General features: G+C 41.0%; 1 protein-coding gene across 1 annotated transcript in view; it reads right to left on the reverse strand.

Moving 5' to 3' along the window:
* The window catches only part of GRHL2 (grainyhead like transcription factor 2), a 172,645-nt gene that overhangs the window by 97,049 nt on the left and 63,290 nt on the right, over positions 1–12,306 (reverse strand). Inside the window, exon 5 of the mRNA XM_055546510.1 lies at positions 562–617. Coding sequence (XP_055402485.1) covers positions 562–617 — 56 coding nt within the window. The remainder of the gene's footprint in view (positions 1–561; positions 618–12,306) is intronic.

Below are 12,306 nucleotides of genomic sequence, written 5' to 3' on the forward strand. Positions count from 1 at the left end.
CCTGGTCCAGGAAGATCCCACATGCCGTAGGGCAAGTAAGACTGTGCCCTGCAACTACTGAAGCCATGCACCCAGAGCCTGTGTTCCACAACAAGAGAAGCCACCACAATGAGAAGTCCGTACACCGCAACGAGAGAGTAGCCCCTGCTGGCCAAAACTGGAGAAAGACTGCACGCAGCATTGAAGACCCAGCACAGCCAAAAAAATAGAATTAATTAATTAATTTTTTAAAAGAGGGAATAAAAGTGGAAGAACAGATGTGAAAGAAGTCAAGAAGGAAGGGGAAAGGAGGAGAAAAAAAGAGAGTTCCATTATGTACATGGTGTGTTGGAGGCCCAAGTGTTTGACGTTCAGAGGAACACCTAAGAAGGGATATCTAGCCAACTAAAGGACAAAGAAAGAGTATGGGTCTCAGAAAGCTGATCAAGACTGGAAATAATAATTTAGAAGACATTGTGCAGAGAAGAAGATTTTATTTTAAAGGTGCAGAAGTATAAGTTGAAGATACATTTAAACAGTTATCGGTGCATCAGTGTCTAGGGGCATCTCCTGGAAACCAACCTTGATGTCTGATCGTACATGTACTCCTCAGCCCCAACCGAAGCACTCCGAAATTTCTGCAAAATATAAAAAGTCATCAAAATTAAATAGGTGAGTCATTATGCTCCCCCCACCACCAAAGTGGCAAAGGTATCCAAACTGTCTTATCCTTGTTTTAGAATTACACATTTTTTTGGTATTGTATTTTCAACTACAGTGAAAATAGTTACCATTTGTGTACAGAACTGGCATAGTACCTGCACATTGAGAATTATATTCAACATAAAATGTATTTGTACTTTTCTTCACATATTCACAGGTGCTCCTAAGGTGCTTTCAGGTACTGGAAACTGTTACCTCAAACGTTTAAACATCTCTTCTATTTTCTTATCTCCAGCACTATTCCAAAAGTCACGAATTCCGAGTTAATGGAACACTGAATACAGAGAGGCCACACAGCATATCATAAGCCCTATTGAGAGTGTTAAGAGCATAGTTTCAGGAGTAAGACTGTCTAGAGTCAGGTCTAGTTCTTTTACCTGCAGCCTGTGTAGACTGGGGCAAGTGCCATATTTTCTTCAGCTGTAAAATGCACAGTTGTAGTGATGAGAAGAATTAACTGCATTATTAGTGGTGAACTACTAAGAACAGTTCCTGGAATGTGGCGAGCCCTATCTACGTGTATTAACTTCTGTTCTATAGTGACCACTTGACCATATTTAGTGCCCTTCTCTAAGATCTTCATTATTGCAACACTGTTAAGAGTGAGTTTGCAGAGGAAACTCTAAGTCATAATATTATAAGTCATAATACTCTAAGTCATAACATAAGGAGGTTTGGGTTCACAGACATCCAGTTGTTGTATATTTAGTGCAAGTAGGATGCATTTTACTATATTTTAGAACCTTTTCATGGAGAAGGCAATGGCACCCCACTCCAGTACTCTTGCCTGGAAAATCCCATGGACCGAGGAGCCTGGTGGGCTGCAGTCCATGGGGTCGCTAGGAGTCGGACATGACTAAGCAAGTTCATGTTCACTTTTCACTTTGATGCACTGGAGAAGGAAATGGCAACCCACTCCAGTGTTCTTGCCTGGAGAATTCCAGGGACGGGGGAGCCTGGTGGGCTGCCGTCTCTGGGATCGCACAGAGTTGGACACGACTGAAGCAACTTAGCAGCAGCAGCAGCAGCAGAACCTTTTCAAGCAGATGCACAAAAGCGCTAACTCTTGATCCTAAAGCGAATATAACAGAACATTGAAGAAAAAGCACTTGGTGGATCACATACATCTGGACCTTCCACTGTGGCCTTTTTTCTAGTCTCTCTAAGAAACAACCTTCTTGCTTCTCCTTTCCCTGACATAAATGTCCATTCTTTGACAAGTAATTCAAAGATTTCCTTCTCAGGAAAGGGTTTGGTGGTGTTGTTGCTCAGTTGCTAAGTTGTGTCCAACACTTTACGACCCCATGATCTGCAGCACACCAGGCTTCTCTATTCTTCACTGTCCCCAAGAGTTTGCTCCAACTCATGTCCATTGAGTCAGTGATGCCATCCGTGCATCTCATCCTCTGTCATCCCCAAGAAAGGGTTGCTCCCAGCTATTTTCCAGCCACCATCTCTAACCACTATCTCTAGGATAGTGGTTTATTTTCCAACCACCATCTCTAGAACGCAGTGGACCCTTACATCACAGTTTATATGTACATCAGATATAGCTATATAATTCCATGTCTTTAATCAGTCACCAATTTTTAGGTCTTATTAATGTATTCATTCATCCACTCTTTCAGTAAATACTTACTGAGCATCCACTTTGTATCAGACACCATGCTAGGTGCTATGGATACCACGGTGGAAAAGAAAAGATGCAGGCCCTGCTCTCATGAAGCTTCTGGTCTAGTAGGTGAAAAATATTAGCCAAATAATCATTCATTTAAAAACTTAAAAACCATGTGCAAACACTCTGAGGAACAGCCACAGATTCTAGGACAGTACATCACAACTGAGAAAGTAGAAATCAGTCCCACTGACAATCAGCCTAGATGGTTCTAACAGGATGTACTGTTTCCAGTGGCACAACAGAGAAGACCAACAGAAGATAAGCAATGCTCCCAACAGAAACCCAGAAGACAGCAACACAGCTACACAACGCTCCCTCCTCCTGTGGGACTGATGCTTTCCTAGCAAAGATATCCTCAGCCTCGCTTTGTTCATCACCTCTTCTGAACAATGACAACCAAGATACCCAGTTTCTAGACCGCCCCCACATCTTGATATACAGAATCCAGAACTGGTTGTCACTTCCATGATCCCTTCTTAGATTCATCCAGCACAAGCCCAAACAGTATCAAGAGCTCCTCCCAGCTCTCTCTTATGAGCTGTCCCTGAGGATTCCCTGCAGAAACAGACTAAATAAATGCAACTTTGACTACAAATATGTTCGTGGTAGTCTTTGGCTGGTGGACTTAGATTCAAAGAAAACTGATTTTACTAGAAACTGAAAGGAGAGGACAAGGAGGTCTTCCCTAAGAAAGTCACACAGGAGGAAGGGTGTGGAAGGTAATAAAGAACATTCTAGAATAACATTGTTCAACAGAACTTTATGCAAAGATGGAAATGTTCTATATCTTCACTGTCTAATACAGTAGCCACTAGCCACATGTATCTACTGAGCACTCAGAATGGAGATAATGGGAATGAGGAATTAAATTTTAAATTTTATCCATTTTAATAGCTGTATGTGGCTACTGACTACAGTACCTAGTGCACAGCACAGATCTGAAACATGGAGCAGCATTCACAGGGGTCTTGAGGCAGAAGGAGCATATTAGGCTCACAGAACTGAATGAAGCTCAGAGCAGAGAGCACCAGGGGGAAAGATGTGCAAGGTGAGGTGGGAAAGGCAGAGGAGAAACAGAACGTGCAAGGCCCTGAAAACCAGTTACAGATTTAGACCTTGATCCTAGAAACAATGGGATTTCAATAAGAGGGTGTCATGATCAGATTATAATTTTGAAAAGACCATCCCAGGTACAGTGTACAAAAGTGGACTGTTTCAAAGACCAGAGATAATGACAGCTTGAGTCAGTAAGGTGGAAGCAGAATGGAGACAAAGGAAGGATTTCGGAGAGATGTAAGAAAGTGAAGTCGGAGACTTTTCCTGGTGGGTCAGTGGCTAAGACTATGAGCTTCCAATGCAGGGGGTGTGAGTTCAATCCCTGGTCAGGGAACTAGATCCCACATGCTGCAATAAGAGTTCAGATGCCACACCTGGTAGATCCTGCTAGATGCAACTAAAAAGGGTCCAAGTGCAACTAACACCTGGCCCAGCCAAATAAGTGGATTAAAATAAATATTTAAAAAAAAAGAAAGAGGAGTTGATAGAACTGGTAATGACTTAGACCAGGATGATAAGAGAGCAAAGTATGCAGAAAAAAAAAATCCTAGTCTCTTCAGAAACCAGAAAGATGGTGGTGTCACTCCACTAGGGTGGAAAACAATTTGTAAACCAGGTTTTGTATAGGTGGAAAGTCAAACAGGGGGCTTCCCTGGTGGCTCAGATGGTAAAGAATCTGCTTTCAATGTGGGAAACCTGGGTTCGATCCCTAAGCTGGGAAGATCCCCTGGAGAAGGAAACGGCTACCCACTCCAGTATTCTGGCCTGGAGAATTCCATGGACAGTGGAGCCTGGTAGGCTATAGTCCACAGGGTCCCAAAGAGTTGGACACGACTAAGCGGCTTTCACTTTTACTTTTCAAAATCAAACAGGCAGTTGGGCACAAAGGTACAGGGTGCAGAGAGAACTGGGCTAGAGAAAAAAGTGTGCAAAGTATTCAGGGCATAGATGGCAACTGAGCTATGGACATAAAGACAAGAACTTCTTCAAGAGGCAAGAGTATCAAAGTATCAAACGGTGCTGCCAAGAAACAGCTTTAACAGAAAGGGAATTTCCAAATCCATTCTATGCAAGAGTTGGATAGAGGGCTCCTAGGAGCCAGAATAATGGGACATCCAATTCTTATCAACTTTGACTACAGAGAAAACTAAGGGCTTCCCACAGAGAAGGCAATGGCACCCCACTCCAGTACTCTTGCCTGGAGAATCCCATGGATGGAGGAGCCTGGTAGGCTGCAGTCCATGGGGTCGCTAAGAGTCGGACACGACTGAGTGACTTCACTTTCACTTTTCACTTTCATGCATTGGAGAAGGAAATGGCAACCCACTCCAGTGTTCTTGCCTGGAGAATCCCAGGGACGGGGGAGCCTGGTGGGCTGCCGTCTCTGGGGTCGCACAGAGTCGGACACGACTGAAGCGACTTAGCAGCAGCAGCAGCAAGGGCTTCCCAGGTGGCACTGGTAGTAAACAATAATGCAGGAGATGTAAGAGACACAAATTCAAGCCCTGGGTTGGGAAGATCCCCCAGAGGAGGGCATGGTCACCAGTTCCAGTATTCTTGCCCAGAGAATCTCATGGACAGAGGAGCCATTACAGGCGGGTTACAGTCCATAGGGTTGCAAAGAGTCGGGCACAACTGAAGCGACTTAGCACAGCACAGCACATACAGAGAAACCTAAATCTTCCCAAAGTATAAAATTTGTATTCTAAGGATTTTCCAAAATTTTTCTTGGCTCAAGAACAAAATAATAAATGATAGAAGTTTTAGCGGTACTACATGCACTATTTCGAGTATTTGAAATAAAAAATAATAAAATTGGTTGCACTAATCAAAAGCAAAGCCATGATCCATTTTAGTAACTGGATCAACATTTTCAAGGTTTTATTCTTTAGTTAGGGGAGGAAATGAAAAATTTAAAAATCACACTGGACAGTGTTTAGATCCAGGGTAACTTTCCGTATCAGTCTACAGATGAATAGGAGGACATCAATGGACAAAACCATCATAAGTCTGTTGGGTATGACAAATAATAATTCTTTGATTTCATTACAGGATTCTCTGCAAACTACATTAATTTGACAATTAACATACCAGGGGCTAAATAATGAAATACACGGTAGAGATATCTCATCTTCCCTATAAATATTGGGTGGGCCAAAAAGTTCATTAGGTTTTTCCATAAGATATTATATTTACATACATGTATATAATATAATACATATTATATTTCCATATTTATATATTTCCAAATATTATGGGAAATCTGAATATATATTATATACCAATTACTATATACACTGATATAATTATCAATTATTATTATTGATATATTACATGAAATATTTAATATATTATATGAAATATATATTTTCATATTTTATATTTTCAGATATTATGGAAAAACCTGAATAAACTTTTTGGTTAACCTAATGGTTCTCAAGTAGGCCTTAGAAAGCATCACTATGAACAAAGCTAGTGGAGGTGATGGAATTCCAGTTGAGCTATTTCAAATCTTGAAAGATGATGCTGTGAAAGTGCTGCACTCAATATGCCAGCAAATTGGAAAACTCAGCAGTGACCACAGGACTGGAAAAGGTCAGTTTTCATTCCAATCCCAAAGAAAGGCAATGCCAAAGAATGCTCAAACTACCGCTCAATTGTACTCATCTCACACGCTAGTAAACTAATGCTTAAAATTCTCCAAGCCAGGCTTCAGCAATATGTGAACCGTGAACTTTCTGATGTTCAAGCTGGTTTTAGAAAAGGCAGAGGAACCAGAGATCAAATTGCCAACATCCGCTGGATCATGGAAAAAGCAAGAGAATTCCAGAAAAACATCTATTTTTGCTTTATTGACTATGCCAAAGCCTTTGACTGTGTGGATCACAATAAACTGTGGGAAATTCTGAAAGAGATGGGAATACCAGACCACCTGACCTGCCTCTTGAGAAATCTGTATGCAGGTCAGGAAGCAACAGTTAGAACTGGACATGGAACAACAGACTGGTTCCAAATAGGAAAAGGAGTCCGTCAAGGCTGTATATTGTCACCCTGTTTACTTAACTTATATGCAGAGTACATCATGAGAAACGCTGGACTGGAAGAAACACAAACTGGAATCAAGGGTGCCGGGAGAAATATCAATAACCTCAGATATGCAGATGACACCATCCTTATGGCAGAAAGTGAAGAGGAACTCAAAAGCCTCTTGATGAAAGTGAAAGTGGAGAGTGAAAAAGTTGGCTTAAAGCTCAACATTCAGAAAACGAAGATCATGGCATCCGGTCCCATCACTTCATGGGAAATAAATGGGGGAGCAGTGGAAACAGTGTCAGACTTTATTTTTCTGGGCTCCAAAATCACTACAGATGGTGACTGCAGCCATGAAATTAAAAGACGCTCACTCCTTGGAAGGAAAGTTATGACCAACCTAGATAGCATATTAAAAAGCAGAGACATTACTTTGCCAACAAAGGTCCGTCTAGTCAAGGCTATGGTTTTTCCTGTGGTCATGTATGGATGTGAGAGTTGGACTGTGAAGACCGCTGAGCACCGAAGAATTGATGCTTTTGAACTGCGGTGTTGGAGAAGACTCTTGAGGGTCCCTTGGACTGCAAAGAGATCCAACCAGTCCATTCTAAAGGAGATCTGCCCTGGGATTTCTTTGGAAGGAATGATGCTAAAGCTGAAACTCCAGTACTTTGGCCACCTCATGCAAAGAGTTGACTCATTGGAAAAGACTCTGATGCTGGGAGGGATTGGGGGCAAGAGGAGAAGGGGACGACAGACGATGAGATGGCTGGATGGCATCACTGACTCGATGGACATGAGTCTGGGTGAACTCCGGGAGTTGGTGATGGACAGGGAGGCCTGGTGTGCTGTGATTCATGGGATCACAAACAGTTGGACACAACTGAGCGACTGATCTGATCTGAATGGTTCTCCTTCCTGAGCAAACTGGAGGACTAAATGGGAAATCGACTTGTCAGCCCTCTTGCAGTTAGTTGAGACCATGTGACTGGTTCTAGCCAATGAAATGTGAACGGGGGAATAGCACCACTTTCAGATCAAAGTATTTACAAGCCAGTGTGCCATCTCCATGGCCTCTATTCCCCAGCTAGGGTGACTCTGAAGTCAAATATAGAGACGGTAATGTCAGAAGATGGAGAGGACCTGGATTCCTGATCAGAAGACAAGTCTATAGACTTGTATCAAGATTGTTAGCAAGAAATCAACTTTTACTGTATCATATCACTGAGATCTGGAGTTTCTTCATTCCTACAGCTAGACTTCTGTTAACTGACTTATACAAAATTATAGAGTAGAATAAGCAAATTCTTTCTTCTACTTTGATTCTTATAACGACAATACACATGATTTTCCTATAAAAACTCTTTCTTCCCTCTCACAAGTTTTACATGTTTCCTAGAAACCTGATAGGGCTTTCCTTGTGGCTCAGCTGGTAGAGAATCTGCCTGCAATGCGGGAGACCCGGGTTTGATCCCTGGGTTGAGAAGATCCCCTGGAGAAGGGAAAGGCTACCCACTCCAGTATTCTAGCCTGGAGAATTCCATGGACTGTATAGTCCCTGGGGTCGCAAAGAGTTGGACAGGACTGAGCGACTTTCACTTTCACTTTAGAAACCTGATAGCTGTTAATACTACACTGATTTATATTTATCAACTCGACTCTTTGCTTATTAGCTGTGTGACATTTGGCACATTCATAAGCTCTCTGGATCTGTTTTTTCATCTGTAAAGTGGGAAAAATAATACCTTCCTTGCAGAATTGTGGCATAGTAAATATTAAATAAAATGTGTAAGCCACAGTGCCTGGCATACAGTAATACTCAATAAACAGCAACCATTGTTATGTCTCTTCACAGATTATATAGTAACCTTCTAGAGCACAGAAACCAAGGCACACCCCCTTCTCTCTACTCCCACATTTAGCAAAATGCCTAACAACGAGTGTAAACAAATATTTACCAAATGTTACTACAAAGAGGATATAGAATAAAATATAAATCAAATTAGCTAAATAAATTCATTAAAGAACTTTTTAATGCTACTGGCTTGAATTGAACCAAATTGCTCCCTTCCTTAGTATCAGTACACACACACACACACACACACACTCACCCACACAGACACACTCACACACATACACATACAGATACAGAGAGAAGTCATCTGTAATAGCAAATGAAACTTGCCAATTCAACAAGTAGTAGGGATTTTAATAGTTTGCCTAAAGGAAGTACTAGGTTTTAGACAAATTTTCCTTAGTGAAATTTACTTGGTGAAATCACTCTGAAATCACCTAATTTTATAACCTGTTGACAATGCCATGGCTGAAGATCATGACAGATGATTTCAATTAATTTACATCACATTGAAATACCTTATGCAATGTAAATACTGATTTCCAAGACTAGGAGAGCATCTAAACTAAATCCAATGGAAATAATCTTCACATTTCATTTCTGGTGAGCTGCTTTCTCATTCACTTCAAAATAAAACCCCGAATACAATAGCTTCCTTTCATAAGCCTCTTTATCTACAACACAACTGATAACACATCCCCCAAATAGGGTGACGGTTCCATTGACATTGGACCACATCCATGGACTCTTCTGTGACTAATGGAATATTTCTGCACTGTGTGAGAAAAACATTAGTAGCAACCCTTTAGTGAAAAAGTATGCACCTCACATTCCTTTGTGGAGAGATTTGCTTTTCCCTACAGAAGCACCCCTGACTGCTTGAGGGCAAACCAAATATTCAACAATACCAAAACCCTACAAGATCCCTTACTCAGTTTGAAAAAAAAAAGAAAAGAAGAAGGAGCAGGGGGACTCCCTTGGTAGCCCACTGGTTAAGAATCCACCTGCCAATGCAGGGGACACAGGTTCAATCCCTGGTCTGGAAAGATCCCACAAACCTCAGAGCAACTAAGCCCATGGACCCCAACTTTTAAGCCTGCTGCAACCACTGAAGCCTGTGCACCTAGAGCCCGTGTTCCGCAACAAGAGAAGATACTGCAATGAGAAGCCCATGCACTACAACTAGGAAGTAGCCCCCGCTCATCCCAGAAATAACAGGAAAAAAAGGAGAGGGGAACAGGGAGAAGAAGCTTGTTGATGATTTTAAGCCACACAGGAAGCCAAAGAAGCAAACCTGAAGATACCATTGTCACTACAAGGACATTGAATGCTTGATGTAAAGCCCCCAGAACCCCAAAAATATGGAACCCTGATGAGCACAGCAAATTTATCCTGTCTCGCTCTGCTCTTTCCCCAAGTTCATAGAAAGCAGCAGGCATTCAGGAATGACGAGTCAGGAAAGGAAAGGCTGCTAGTGTGACCTGTCTACTGTGAACCCCCACCAACGCTGAAGAGAGCTGGTTCCTTTTGTCCCTCTTATTGTCATATGAAAGATGAGAAACTGCTAATGACATAGATAAAGAACACTCAGATTAAAAAATGAACACATCGGGGTAAGGCAGTATGTTCAGCAATGGAACTCCTGAGAACCAGAAGGCCCCACGTTGTCTCTGAATATAGAGGTAACGGTCAAGGACGTTGGCCCTGGAGACCAATAGCTTGTGGCAAGTCCCATCTTTGCCACTTACTGCGGTATGTTCACAGCTGCCCTTACGCATCTCATTTGGAAAACAGAGATGACAATAATAGTACCTACCTCGTGGGAGTTTTGGGAGGATTACATGAGTCCACATTACATAGAATGATCCCAGCACAGAGTAAGTGCTCATCAAATGCTTATTGTTTTAAGATACTATTGTTTAAGGTTACCATCTCAGCCTCAGTGGCTGAAGTTTGTCCTATTGGCAGCTAAATGGGCAGCAGGCTGCAAGTGTTCAGTATGCTGCCACCACACTCCTCTTTAAGAGAGGAAAAAAACACAAGTTTTCTCCTTCTGCTGTTGTCTTTAATCGGCCAGGCAAAATGAGATGTCAGTGACCAGTGACTCAAATGCAGAGTCACTGCTCCGAAATGTGGAAGAAGCTGACACAAACTCAAAAAAAAAACCATGACATACGCCAAGTCAAAAATTGGAGTGGTGATTCACAATTATATTAGCAACTGATGTTCTACAAAGATCTCAAGGCAATTAAATGAAGAGAATACTGCCTTTTTAACAAGTGGTTCTGGAACAGGAACACTGGATGTCAACATAAAAAAAAAATGGGACAGCACTTCTCTAGTATCCAATATGAAAATTATCTCAGAGTGGATCATAAACCTACACTCAAGAGGTAAAAACTATTAAATGTTTAGGGAAAAAAAAACAGAAAATATTTGTGACATTAGGTTAGGCCAAGATTTCTTAAACAATATATCAAAAGCATAAACTCTAAGAGAAAAATATTGATCAATTGGACTTTATCAAGATTAAATATTGTTGCTGTTTGAATAGTTAAATAAAGCAGCCATCAAATTGCAAAACATAACTGGTCAAGGGTTACACAATTTAAGAAACTCATACAACTTAATAAAAGAAAGACCAGCAGCCCAATCTAAAAATTGGGGGAATTATTTGAAACAGACATTTCACAAAAGGAGTTATAGAAGTGGTCAAATAAACACACAGAATAATATTCAACATCACTAGACATCAGAGAAATGCAGGTTTAAACCATAATGAGACAACATCACATATACACTAAAGTAAAGCTAAAAAGATTGGTGGTATCAAGCTTGGGCAAGAATGTGGAAAAGGGGAATCCTCATGCAATGCTGGTGAGAATGAAAATATTACAGCTACCTTGAAACATTTCACATACATTTCCCACATGACCCATATAAAGCTACATATACATTTACCAGATGACTCACCAAGTCCAGCCATAGTTATGTACCCAAGAGAGATGAAAACATACGTCCACATTAAAACCTGAATGTCCACAGCAGCATTATTTATATAATAGCCAAAAACTAGAAGCAACAAATATCCACCAGCTGGTGAATAAATTGTGATATATGCTTACCATGGAATACTACTCAGCAATTTAAGGAACAAATTATTAATATAACCAATAACATAGATGAAACTCAAAAATATCATACTAAATGAAAGAAGAGAACATACAAGATTGCGTACTCTATCATTCCATTTACATGAAATTTTAGATAAAGCAAAACTATAGTGACTGACGGCAGGTGAGTGTTTGCCATGAGCAAGAGGGGAGGGGAGAGCTTCAAGTTCAGACTTTTAGGGTGAGGAAGCTGTCTGTTGATTCTGATGTTGGTTACACAACTGGATACAATTAACAAAATTTTCAAACTGTGCCCTTAAAACCTGTGAATTTAAAACAAACAAGCAAGCAAAGATCAACTGCTTCTGCAAATTCTTTGGGCACATGAGAAGAATACACAGAATCTATCTGTAAGGTGCAAAGTACACATACATATACACACTTTATTACTGATAATACCAATTCTTCCTTGAGTTTTCATCTGACAAGTTCTTTAAAGAGTTATATAGTTTTAATCTATAAACAATAAATGTTGGAGAGGGTGTGGAGAAAATGGAACCCTCTTTCACTGTTGGTGGGAATATCAATTGATATTACTACAGAGGAGCATATGGAGAAGCATATGGAGATTCCTTAAAAAGCTAGGAATAAAACTAGTTTTATAAAAAATAAAACCGTAAGACCCAACAATCCCACTACTGGGCATATACACTGAGAAAACCATAATTGAGAAAGACACATGTACCCCAGTGTTCACTGAAGCACTATTTACAATAGCTAATCCCAGGGACAGGGGAGCCTGGTGGGCTGCCGTCTATAGGGTCGCACAGAGTCAGACACGACTGATGCAACTTAGCAGCAGCAGCAGCAAG

Source organism: Bubalus kerabau, chromosome 14, assembly GCF_029407905.1.
Source record: "Bubalus kerabau isolate K-KA32 ecotype Philippines breed swamp buffalo chromosome 14, PCC_UOA_SB_1v2, whole genome shotgun sequence".
Lineage (NCBI taxonomy): Eukaryota > Metazoa > Chordata > Mammalia > Artiodactyla > Bovidae > Bubalus > Bubalus kerabau.